Raw genomic sequence first — 12293 nt, forward strand, 5'->3', positions numbered from 1 at the left:
TAAAGCGTAATCAGATAAGCAGTGTGTCCTCACCTGGTATCGTGGAGGTGCTAGGTCCTTGGCCGGTGCCAGTCGCTGCTGTGGTAAGAGATCCCACAGCGGGGGCCAGGATAAAATCAATGTCACCATCTTTCAGTAAACAGAACAGCAGGATGTATATCAATACATAAAAACATCCCTAACAACATGCTCTGCCTGCAATGTCTAACACACTGCAGGTTTTCTGTATTTAATTGGTACCCTTTCCTACAGACGGCCACATTCCTAGATTAGTAATGTAAGTCAACATTACAAAACACGCTTCACAGAAGTTTGACACCTGCGTTAGAACAGTGGTTAAGTCTTCAGTTAACTCTTAAAGTTACCTCAACGACCTCTTGCTACACCTCAATGACATTAGGTATTTTAGTCTCATGCCAAAATCTAAGAGATTCACCTTAGAAGCCATCAGTTCCTTTATCAAATCTCTCATTCTACAGTTTAATGTGATATGTAAGCAGACTTACCCGGATCCATTGCAGGAGGATCTGGAACCCAGCTGGGAGGAGCTATCGGCGGAGAAACCGGGTCCTGGTGATCGCTTGACGAAGCACCAGCTTCATGTCTGCCCAGTCCAGCAGCTCTCAAGGATCTTCTCATCATTTCCCTTAATCTCAAACTGAATACAAACCAAATACTACCTTATTTTCATTTATAATTAGAACATTTTAAAGCAGAATTTCACACTGAAAAAAGGAAACCAAACTCTTCTCATCTCCATTTTTCTTCAGCGTAAAGAAGAATGAGCAAAGAGGTATTTTTTCATTCCTGTATTCCATTTTGTTGCAACAGAATACAATGGCCTTGGAAGAAGAGTCAGCCAGCAATGTATCAAGGCAGATTTGAGCTCAGAATGCATACCTAGTCACCACAGCACTGCCTCTTGCCAGGGAGCAGCAGCTGATGGGCATTATTACTGCTATTTGACATTCTTTTTACCCCAAAGTCATTGCCAGGGGTGTTAAGCTTGTGCAAAGATTTGCTCTGGCTGCTGCTGCTGCTTTCTAAAAATCTAACTGCAAGAAGAGGTTAATGAAAGAATAAAAAAGGGGCTTGAAAAAAAATTTTCTGAATGGAATTATTTTTTTAAAGTTAATTACTATGAAAGTACTACTTTACTGAGGACACTCAGTAAACAATTTCAAGAAATTCTGTATCATCTTACTAGAGAGAAAGGTGGTACGAATAAGGTCGAGGCCGGAGAACCCAGTGTGATACAAAGAAAGAGGTACGAACATAAAGGTGGTTTTCTTTTTCTTTTTTTTTTTTTTTTTAAATGTCCTTCCTCTTAAGGGTAATGTCTCCTACAGAATGTGGGAGGGAAGCTTCAACCTTTACCCTTATCTCCCATACTAAAAAGATTACAGTGATGAGGACTGTAGCTTGGGAAGGATAAAGGCATGATTTCATGTCAATTGCTTTGACTAAGTAAAAAAATTATACTACACCCTCGTCTAGAGTGCTCTGAACTGACTAGAAGTCGGTATCGATGCTGTCAAATTCCCTTGACATGAGCACCACCCAGTTACCACCGTGGAAAGAGCAAGAACATAAATGTCATCACAAGTTAGGATTCTGTCAGGGTCAGAAACCTACCCTTTAGAGCCAACTCGATACAAAGGACTTCCCCTGTAACAATGATTGCTTAGGATAAAAAGAATCAACCTAGGTTCTTCCCTACTGGTGTTGTGTTCATCTCCATATTATTTACCTGCGTAAGTGATCAACTCTTTCAGAAATTCTCTTAAAAGAACAAGCCTGGGCGCTATTATAGTACTTCTGAGATACTTAATTCTCCTTGGTAAGGAACACTAGAGCTTATGCTCAGATTCCCCCTCCCCACAAGGAGGGGCATTTCCACTTTACAACCGAGGAGACAATGCCCCAACCCTAGAAAACAGTTAGTTCAGAAATATCCCACCATTAGTTCTTGCACCAGAAAAGGCTTCCAAAAAATCCTCTCGAGCTCTAGTTCAGTGCCTGAAGAAGTGAAATCTGACTTTAAACTAGCAATAGAGCCGCCTCTTAAACGAGACCGAAGGAAAGAATTTAAGAGATTAGTAACTAACACGTAAATTAGCATACAGAAAACAAGACAAAAGTGCAGTCAGTTTACCTTCTGCTGCTTGATGATCCTGCCCGATTTCCTGGACCGTTACTTGACACAACAGAGATTGCATTTGCAATAGCTTCCACAGCTGACAGCCTTTCAGCAAATGTATTCCTTTCAGAGCGCTCTGCTTCTGAAAAATTAAGAAAAGTCCAAGTGTCAGAATTTCCCTTGGGAAAATTAGAACGAAGGAGTATAAAGTATGAAATGTCACTAATCCTAAAATGTTCCCTGCATTTTTTTTTTTTGAAGATTTAGAGGGACAGAGTAGGTTCATACAAAAATTTTTTTTGGACGAGCTCAACCATGACTGACTGGGTTTGGTTTCTAAAAGGCCAACCGGAAAGAAACTTGAGGCACCCAAATTCCAGAACAAACTTTCAATTTTCAGTATCATCAAGAGATAAGGACCTACTCACATAGCTGATTTCAGACACTTGCCGAGTCAAGTCTTCAAAAGTAATGACAACCAAAAAAAACCAGAACACCCCAAAAAAACCCCAAAGCACACTTCACAATGAGCAGCTATGAACAACAATGCAAAGTTGTGGGCTTGTAAGACACACTCTAGTTATGAGCATGCTTTGGAAAACTAACTGTTAGCAGTATAGTAAGGTAGCACAATCCGTTTACGTCAGAAAGAATAAGCATTTCTTCTAACATCTAAAACCCTAAGCACCGTAACACCTAAAAGTCCTAGTCACAATGAGGACCGAATTGTGCCAAGTGCTATACAGAATATAAAAATTCCCTAGTTGTACAGTTACAGTGCAACTGGAAGCGGACACCTGAAGCAAAGACCCAATGCAGATTTATTTATCTGCAAGACAAATACACTGTAAAGTCAGTGCACCTTCCACAGCAGATGACTATCAAGCACTTCACAGAATATTCTCCTGTGCCCCTAGTTCTACACTTGTTGACCTGTAGTTGTAATGAATTGCCACTGTATTTGAGATCTACTCCTTTCTAAGATGCGCTAGTTCTCTTAACTCATGACCCACCACATAGTACTTCTGGACCCCTCACACAGGGCCTCACAAGGGCTGGGATCCAGCTCTTGAAAGCGATCCCTCAAGCAATACAAAGCAATACAACCGTGTTCTGCAACAGAGAGCTCTCACCTATCCTTGGTCCCACAGTAAATTGTGACTGAATTTTCACTGTTCCGCTTATGATGTTACTATTCATTTCTGGAGACCCAGAAATTATAAATGCCCTGGCTCTCAGGGTAACTTGCAGTTCTGTTGTCTAATGAAATCTGTCCCAATTCTCCAGAAAAAACTCGAGTTTGTAGGTGTTCAGTAAAAGTTACCTGAAATTTAGTATCAGAACTCTCTGGAGTTATAACATGCTTTGGGCATTTCTTTTGGACCTGTCTTTTCCAAGATCCTTTATACTTGTGAGACTGACAAGGTACTAATTGTCAGAGCAACAGAGCAGCCTCCCCCATCTTTGCAGGCCTGGGGCCACTTTTCCTGCAATTCATTTATCCCACGCTGCAGGAGCTATGCTGAAACTACGCACAGGATCCGAGAACAGAAAAGCTTATCCCTGCCCTCTATAGTCCCTTTCCGGCACTTAAGGAGGAATCTATACAAAGAAGAGAAAAGGATCTCAGGCAGGTACTAGCTAGGAAGGGGCAATATGTTCTGTAATTGTTAAGGAACATCATATCTGGAGTCTGGAATTGAAGCCTTTACTCCTAAATCAAACTTCTTTTACAGTTTAACAGATGGCTGTATAACTTACAGACAGTCACATTAGTCACCACTGCCCTCCAGATGATGCACGGAAAATACGCTTGTTATAATATCCATTGCTAACAGTTACACTGGAAGGTGAACGTGATTTTAATCTAAAGGTACGAATCCCCTTTTATGACAATTTTTGTGAGGGGAAAAGAGAGAGGCAGAGGGGTGTTAAGAGTCTATCAGGTTCACGCTTTTCATTTTTCAAAAAGTTAAATTACATCCAAATGAAGTTACTGAAAGAAAGTCAAGGTTGCAAAGACAAGCACTCAAATTAGGAAAAGCCAGATTAAGTTTGCCCATGCATCCTTACTTCAGCTTCTTTGTGTGCTTAGAGTAAAACAATCTTCAGTTACACAGTTGGGTTTTGTTTGTTTGCTTGGGGTTCGTTTTTTGGTTTGGGTTTTTTTGTCCCCGGCCCATTCCCCTCCCACCCCTCCAATGAGACCCCTGCCTCAATCAGTGCACAGGATGGACGACACACTAAAGATGAAGGGCTGTACAATGAGCAAGCTGTTTATGACTTGTTTGTTCCAACAGTCAAAAGGCGTGTATAAGGCAGCAACAGCTTGGCAAGGAGAGAGGGAAGCACTATCTTGTGTTTAATGCCACTGAACATCACTTTGGAGAAGCGGAACCTATTTCTGCCACACCTAACAGCACACAGAACTTTGTGAAACAAATTTTTACACATGATTGTGATACATTTTACTCATTTCTGGACACCTAACAGGTGCCTGACTCACAGAAATAATTAACATTCACAGAACAACTAAAACTACTATTAATCCAGCTCTAGAATAGTGTTTTGAAGTAACACCTACTCAAAAAAATGAGATCATGCCCTAGGCTTCTCAAACAGAATGCTCAAGATTAGTTAATAGCTTTGAATACAGAAAAACTTCAAGCTATAATACCTTCAAGAGATGAGAAAGCTGCAGCATTATCCCCATTTTATAAATAGGGATATGAGGAACAATTAAAGTCTATAAATGACTAAAATTCAATGACAGCACCATACAAAAATCCCACAACGAAGATCATTCACTATTCAGTGCAGGGTTTGTATGGTGTGCAATAAGGAATGGGGCCACACACTGAATGATGAGGATAAAAAGAAATATTGAATAGCTACCCATTCGGTGAGCACCGTCCATCTTGTGCACTGAATGAGGTAGTCCTGTGGAAAAAATAGTATGACGGTGTAATTAAAGACCATTTCACAATGCATACCCATGTATAGCACACGGGTAAACTCAATTCTGGCATTTCCTAATTTCTGAGTGCTTGACTTAGCAACCTTGTTCTGTTAACATGCTTTTTACATAAGAGTATTTAATACACATTTTTAAATGGTGTCAGTAACTGACATTAACAGAAGGTCATTCTTCCACATTTCTTAATACATGTCAACTGCAAGTAGCATTTCTTATTGGAGGCATTAATGTATGCTATAACGCTTGAAAACTACAAAATACCGTTTCTCTTAAAAGTTTACTAGTGATATAATGGGGATACTAGTGATATAAAGGTGGAAAAATACTTGTTTTCATCTAAAATTAACATGTGGATGTGAAAAGCTCATCTTTTACAAGCAATAAAAACAGCTTTGTATTTTTAACTATTGAATTCTTACAAATCCTTATGAGAGTAATAAAAATGTTGTCTCAGCACCTTTGAAAGGCTAGGACACATTTTAGGTGCTAAATTTTAAGATACTTGTACATGAAGAATGCAGCCTTTATTTCAAATGTTCTTGAAAATGCATAAAAAGTTTATTTTCAAAGTATTTTCATGACATTGTTGAGCTCACCCTCTTCCTCTTTTGTTTCTTTGTTGCTGGTTGGAAAGCATACAGACACACAAGCATGCAAAATGTTGCGGTTTCCATCACATCTATGGCCAAGGAACGTCTGCAGCATTTGTGGATTCTGATCCAAGACAACTGCTTGTTCAAGATTCATCAGGTATTGTCTGCAAGCCTCATAGTCGCATCGGAGAATGTGCTGCATTAAAGTTTGTTTCTGTACTCAAAAGAATAAAATATTTTAACAATTTATAATACAAAAGGCAGATATAGAAGTTTCCTAAGTACTTCTAGTTTTCCGTTTCTGAGATTAATAGAAAGGTCTAAATCTAGGACACTGGCTGGAAGACAGTGCAGGAACTGTTGAGAACACACATCATCTCAATTACGGCACTGTTAAAAACAGAAAACAGCATGCATTCAGGCACAGACAAGTTAAAGGAAAGGAGAGGCTTAAGCAGCAGACGTTACCAGGCTCATAAAAGTATGTCTTTGGCTTCATAGCTGGGTTCTTAAGATAGATTACTTCTATTTCCTGGCTACATGTAACATGGGAAAAGTGATACCACTGAAAAAGCTAAGGGGTCTACATTAACCAGCTCTTACATATTTGTTTTAAACAAGCGATACACATGAAGAGAAGCTGTTGAAGGTCTGGGAGGCTCACTCCATATATAACAAGCTTTTCCACAGTGATGGAATACTCCACCGTGAAATCAACTGCAGTCTAACAGGTACACAATACCTCCTGGTGGCAGCATAGCACACAGCAGATCTAACTAAACTGCACCAAATCACTGACAGGTTTATGCAAGTATGATACAGAAATTCACAGTGGAAGCACTCATACAGCACCACAGATGAGTACAGAACTCTACAGGCAATTCAAGTGAAAAAACCCTTCACTTGACTCTCATATTTCCTCATGTACAGTCCAAATATAAGATTAAAGAAAAAAAAAAAGGAAAAAAAAAGGAAAAAAGTATCACATTCACAAGAAAAAGTTGTTGGATCCCTCAGAAAAACTGTGCACCCTATACAAATAAAATTGTATACTGGTAGTATACATAAAAAGGTAACAGTTTCAAAAGCAATGCCTAAAAAAATATTACTAGTTAAAAGCCTGACACAGAAGCCATGCAACCCCAAAATGGATCTTCCACTTTACTACATAAATTTGTTTGTGCTTTCATGTTTCTAAGAGAATCTTCTGTTGAAATTAGCTTCTTTGAAATAGTGAAAATATGAATTGGTATCTAAACACAAAGCTGCTTTAAGCATAACTTTATAAAAGCAAGAAGGGAAAAAAAGCACATAATTCTGTAGTAAAGAAAATATTTTACCTCAACAGCCATAATGATAATAGCAGCTTTCTTTTTGATGGTCGAGTTAGCAGGAAGATTTGTTAAGGAATGAACACCCATTCCAAGACTACTAATAGGTGGAAGATCAAGCCAGTCAGGGTCCCGTATCCCACCCATACAATCTTTTGCCATTGGATAGATTGTACCATTTCCATCTCTAAGAATAATTGGAGATTCCTACATTTGGGAAAAAGGTTTTATCATTAAGTCTCCACAATTTATAAATATTATCCTTCCCAAAAGGTCCAGTTCTGCTTGACTGCTAACAGCGACAACAGTTTACCTAGAATTCTCATTTACGCCATTGTCTCCTATCATTACAAGTGTTGCAGCATAAGGTATCAGATTCCAAAAGCCTGAAACGTGATTAACACAGTGAATACTATCAGAAGTTATCTTCTTTATGAAACATTACCAATGGAACATATAGTATCTATACTTTTAGCTTACTTAAACGCCCCAAAGAAAGTTGAATATACTGAAAGAAAACATTCAAATTCAGTTCTTTTGCCAAAAACGTTTCCTTCAACTATTCTAAGCAAAGTGTATCGTGTCCATGGAAGTTACTGAAACAGTTTTGGCGTTTTTTTCTCAGCCCTCCTCATGGATGCCTGGACAGTGTAATCAAGCTGTATAATCAGACAAAATAAGATACTTAACACTGGGTAGGTAGAAAGAGTTGCACAAAACCTCGATATATCATTTTTAGCATCAAATACAGATTTTTTTGTTTTGGTTAACATTTCCATTTATTCTCAAGAGCAGATGTTCATCTGACCCAATTCCAAAATATAGCTAGACGACAAGTTTACACTAACACAGGAACTACTCTGTCAAGTTTTCTTCCCCCTTTTTTACCTTTTAGTCAAGGTAGAATTAGAGTAAGATTATTAAAAGTGCTTAAGTGAGTTAGATTGTTATTCCCCTTGTGCCTTCAAAATATTAACGGTTGCAGCAAGTCTTTCATAACCCATTTGAAGACCTATTTCTTCACCAGTCTTTGGAAAGATGATGGAAGTGAAGCGCAGCGAGTTTAAATGATTGAGATACAAAACCACAAACCTGTCCAGCTGTAAAAATAGCGACACTTCTCTCATTCTGACCCAGGAATGCAATGCTGCTAGTAGGGAAATTATTCTCCTGTTCAGCCTTTCCCGTGGCAAGGTCAAATATGCAGTATCGAACCCAGTTCCCAGTTTTTAGAACAGCATGTACGCCTTCAAAGATACATGAAGAAAAAAGTAAATGTCTTTTACTGATGGTATCCAGTAAATAAACTCCTAACTAAAGCACTTTTAAGGAATTCCTAGTATCAGTGGAAATACCTGTTTATGTTAGTTTGACAGGAGTTGTCTTCCACTAGGAAGACAGACAGGTAATAAAGGATCCACTGAGTATCTTACGGGGTAAGTCCTACTTACCTTTTGAATCTACATTTACTGCTAGGATCTCTGTTTTTTCAGGAATACACAGCTTTTTAGGTGTCCTTTGAAAACAGTCAGGAACTTTCGGAGTTCCACCAGTTTTTACAACCTGAAAACATACGTAAAATGTTAAGATGCAGTTAAGCACACAGTGCTGACATTTCAAAATACTGATTGTTGTCTCCATGTTTCACAAAGACATACCTGCAGTTCATCTATTCTGAGCAGCCTACAGTCTTGGAGAAGAGAAGAAGGATCAGGATCTGAATTAGAACTGCTCTGACAGTTTGCATTACTGGAGGTGCCTGGAAATTTCACAGCAACGTAAGCACCATCCACTTTTAGCACCTACAAGCAGAACACATTACAGTTTTACCAAAAGCCTTTAACAGAAACTGTTTAGGTTGATTTGCTTCAAAATAAACCGGACCTCTATAAGGAAAAGAAAAAAGTTGACAATAATCAGTGATAAAATTCTACAGCTCTGGGTCATTAGCCTAGTTGTTTTGCTAAAATTACTGAAATCTTAAAAACTTGGATATCTTAATGACCCTGAATCAGATTAAAGATCGCTCCATTTCAACATCCTATGTCCAACAAGAACACAACCAACTGACTTACAGAAGCTCCCACCAAAACTTCCCTGGTATCTTTCCAGCTTCCACTTACTGGCTACAGCAGGACAACTTCATGTTTAATAGCCTGGACAGACCCTTCTCTTATTAATTCGTCCAAACACTTTCAGAAATAAACACTATTCTTGTGGCAATGAGATCCATACATTAGCTAACTATTCAACAAAAACCATCGACACTGAGCCTCTTACTTCATTAAGTGCCCATTAGCTACAAGAAGCAGGAAATCACTCTTTTTTTTTGGCCCCACTCCTCAAGGTGACTGTGCATAGCAGAAAAAAGAAGTGTTGGTTCATGGATCAATTACCTGTTCCTTACACTCAATGATAACGTTCTCCACATAGTCCCTTAGGACCGAAGGATACAGACAAGTCTATCCAGACATACTTCATGCATCTGTGTCTTCGTCTGCCTCCCAAGGAAATGAAAGTTATTCAACCCCACACTGACACAGTCACTTCTGAGATTGTAAGCCTCTCTAAAGAGTTGCTGCCACGCATATCTAATCAGAACTGTCAAAATAAGTTTCCTTGATATAGAAACATCTTATGCTACCACCAAAGAGCAAGGCCCTTTGAGTTTACAGCTGAATCTATAACTTTCTCAAAAGCAAAACAAAGCTAAGAGGGAAGGTGTCAGGTGGAAGGGCAGATAATGTTTTAATTTTGAGTAGAAATAAGGTCTTGGAATGCTCTCAGGCTCGATCAGAACTAAATACAAGCAACCGTCAATCTTGATTAGACCCTAATTTCTCAACAGTTTCTACATAGAGAGTGCTTGCACAGCAATATTAAAGATCTGGATGTAATCAACTTTATCTAAATCATCCCTGACAATAAAAACCGCCTGTCAAATTTTCAAGATAGTATAGGTAATAAAAGTCCAGGCATTTCCATGTTTTCTCCCAATTTCTCTAGCTAGGTGAAGCCTGTCAAGTGCACTATAGAAAAGGATTTATTGACAAGTATGAAAGTATTAGCACATTTTTTCTAACAAAGATTATTGTGGATAGAGTCAGAGCACTAGCAACTTCACTCTAGTAGGAGAGTTCCTAGTTCTAGTAGTAGAGCATCACAAGTGGCTGTAAGAATACTACCTCAAAATTTCAAAATTCAGGCCTAGTCAAAAGATTCACAAACATTAACTCTGATCTAGACTGCACAAAGACAGATTTCTATTGAGACTTGCAAGACAGCACTCTAGACAAAAATTGTGATTTGGTCAAAAAATTTAATCAAGGTACATTCAGATGTTTTTAAGGTAATCAGACTAACTTGTAAGCCTGAAATCACATGCTAATGGTTCAACCACAGCTTCTAGTCTGACATGTCGAATTTTTTTTTTAATGACTAAATGTTGCTACAGAAGCTTTGTAAATTTGGGCTGCTGCTGAAAACAGAAGATTCTAAATGGTCAACATCTAGCAGGGCACATGAAATCTTGCTTATAGTTTCACATTTGTAATCAGGGCGTGGGGGGAAGGAACACACCTCAAGAAATGACACAATCCCCAAATATTTAACATATCCTACCTTCATAACTAAAAGTTTTTGCAGTCTGAACCTCTGTACATATTCAAAAATTATTTATGCACAGAACAGTCAGATTGTTCAGAAGGCAGATCCTCTTTGTGCTTAATTCAGCTCACAACAAGCTAAATTACAAACATTACAGTTCCACAGTGAACAACATGAGCTACTCTGGAGCCTGTTGGAGAACACTGCAAAGAGTAACCCTTCTGCAGAGAGAGGCGCCTCCAGTCTTTTTCATACAATTGTACCACTGATCCAAACTACAAAGGGAACATATAACAGGGCATAAACCGTATTTCTGTCTTTAACCTGGACACCACTAAGCAAAGAAACTTTAGTTTTGTCTGCTGGATTCTACCTAAACTCTAAAGATAAAGTGTTACAAAACTGTAAAAGGAAAAAAGTGAATGACCATACACATCACTGGAAAAGGACAGCACACTTTATGAAAAAAAAAAAAAGTATCTGTGCCATAAACAACTGATATAGCATAGACTCAGTACCAATAACTGTATGCAGAAGACAGCCCATTTACTGGTTTTAGTACTTCAGTGAAAATATCAACATATAAAAATTCAAACTCTTCTATATTTATTATAGTAGTTCTTCTCGATGCAGCACACAGACACCTTTACAACTGTATACAGAAATAGTAAAACAGCCTGTGCTGAAAATCTTAGGGCCTAAACCAGGAAGAACAGATAAGGACCACAGGGGCTTTCCCAAAGCTGGTACTAGAGGTAAGCAATGGTTTCAGTGACTTCCATTAGATCTCAAAACCTCGTTTACAGAAACTGAAGTGTTTCAAAAAATTAAGTTGCTCCATGCTTGCTTTTGCAGAAATGCCCTAAACTTGATGAGGAAAATTCATTGTGGCCCTCCTCCTTCCAAAGATACTGCTCAAAGCAAATCTTCCACTGCTGCACAAGTAAACCCATCAGGGTTGCAAGTAAAGTAACTCTGACTAAACCCAACCGTCTTCTGTTGTTTTGATAACTTTTTTTTTTTTGGATCTTCTACGAATCAAGCAGAAAGCAACCCAACCTCTTCATTTTGTGGAAAACCTTTATTGGCTTTCCTGTCGCTCTTATTTTTGAAAAGCACAGCAGAGAACTGTCTAGATGACCTAATCCCTCCTAACATCACACAACAATGCCAAAGGAGAAATGGATTATTTTCCTCTATAGCACTTCTACTCAGAGCAAAGGTCTACTAGAGAGTAAATGAAAAAATTACAAGGACAAACAAATGGATTTTCTGGAGTAATAAATCAAATAACTTTATAGCCATATTAACAAAGCATCTCATTTCTAATCGAAACATTTCTGTTCTTCAATTGCCAGAACATGAGATTCACCCAAATGTTCAGCTGATGTGTACGTAAAAGTCAGTCACAACACATGTAACACTTCCAAAATCTCACAGGACATGTGGAAGCTTATTGCTCAAGTTCTGGATAAAACGACATCTGCTTTTCTTAATATTGTGGTTCAACTTTAAGCACCAGAATGTTATTCCTTAAGATTCATCACTTATTCACAACACATTCAGTCTATTACTACCATTGTGTTATGGAGAAATAAAAATGCAAAAAAAGTCAAACTAGTCAGAAACATTCTCAAGCATCCCCA

General features: G+C 38.4%; 1 protein-coding gene across 3 annotated transcripts in view; it reads right to left on the reverse strand.

Annotated features, from left to right (window-relative positions):
- Window positions 1–12293, reverse strand: part of UBR5 (ubiquitin protein ligase E3 component n-recognin 5) — a 90247-nt gene that overhangs the window by 29752 nt on the left and 48202 nt on the right. For 2 of the 3 annotated variants that reach the window (XM_086465602.1, XM_086465601.1), the window contains exons 17-25: window positions 8700–8843; window positions 8493–8604; window positions 8134–8288; window positions 7051–7248; window positions 5714–5924; window positions 5036–5080; window positions 2156–2282; window positions 507–658; window positions 34–129 (exon numbers count right to left, since the gene is read on the reverse strand). In XM_086465602.1, coding sequence (XP_086321728.1) covers window positions 34–129; window positions 507–658; window positions 2156–2282; window positions 5036–5080; window positions 5714–5924; window positions 7051–7248; window positions 8134–8288; window positions 8493–8604; window positions 8700–8843 — 1240 coding nt within the window. The remainder of the gene's footprint in view (window positions 1–33; window positions 130–506; window positions 659–2155; window positions 2283–5035; window positions 5081–5713; window positions 5925–7050; window positions 7249–8133; window positions 8289–8492; window positions 8605–8699; window positions 8844–12293) is intronic. The other variant, XM_086465603.1, reaches the window with a different exon arrangement.

This window comes from Leptosomus discolor, chromosome 5 (genome assembly GCF_034619465.1).
Source record: "Leptosomus discolor isolate bLepDis1 chromosome 5, bLepDis1.hap2, whole genome shotgun sequence".
Taxonomy (NCBI): Eukaryota; Metazoa; Chordata; class Aves; order Leptosomiformes; family Leptosomidae; genus Leptosomus; species Leptosomus discolor.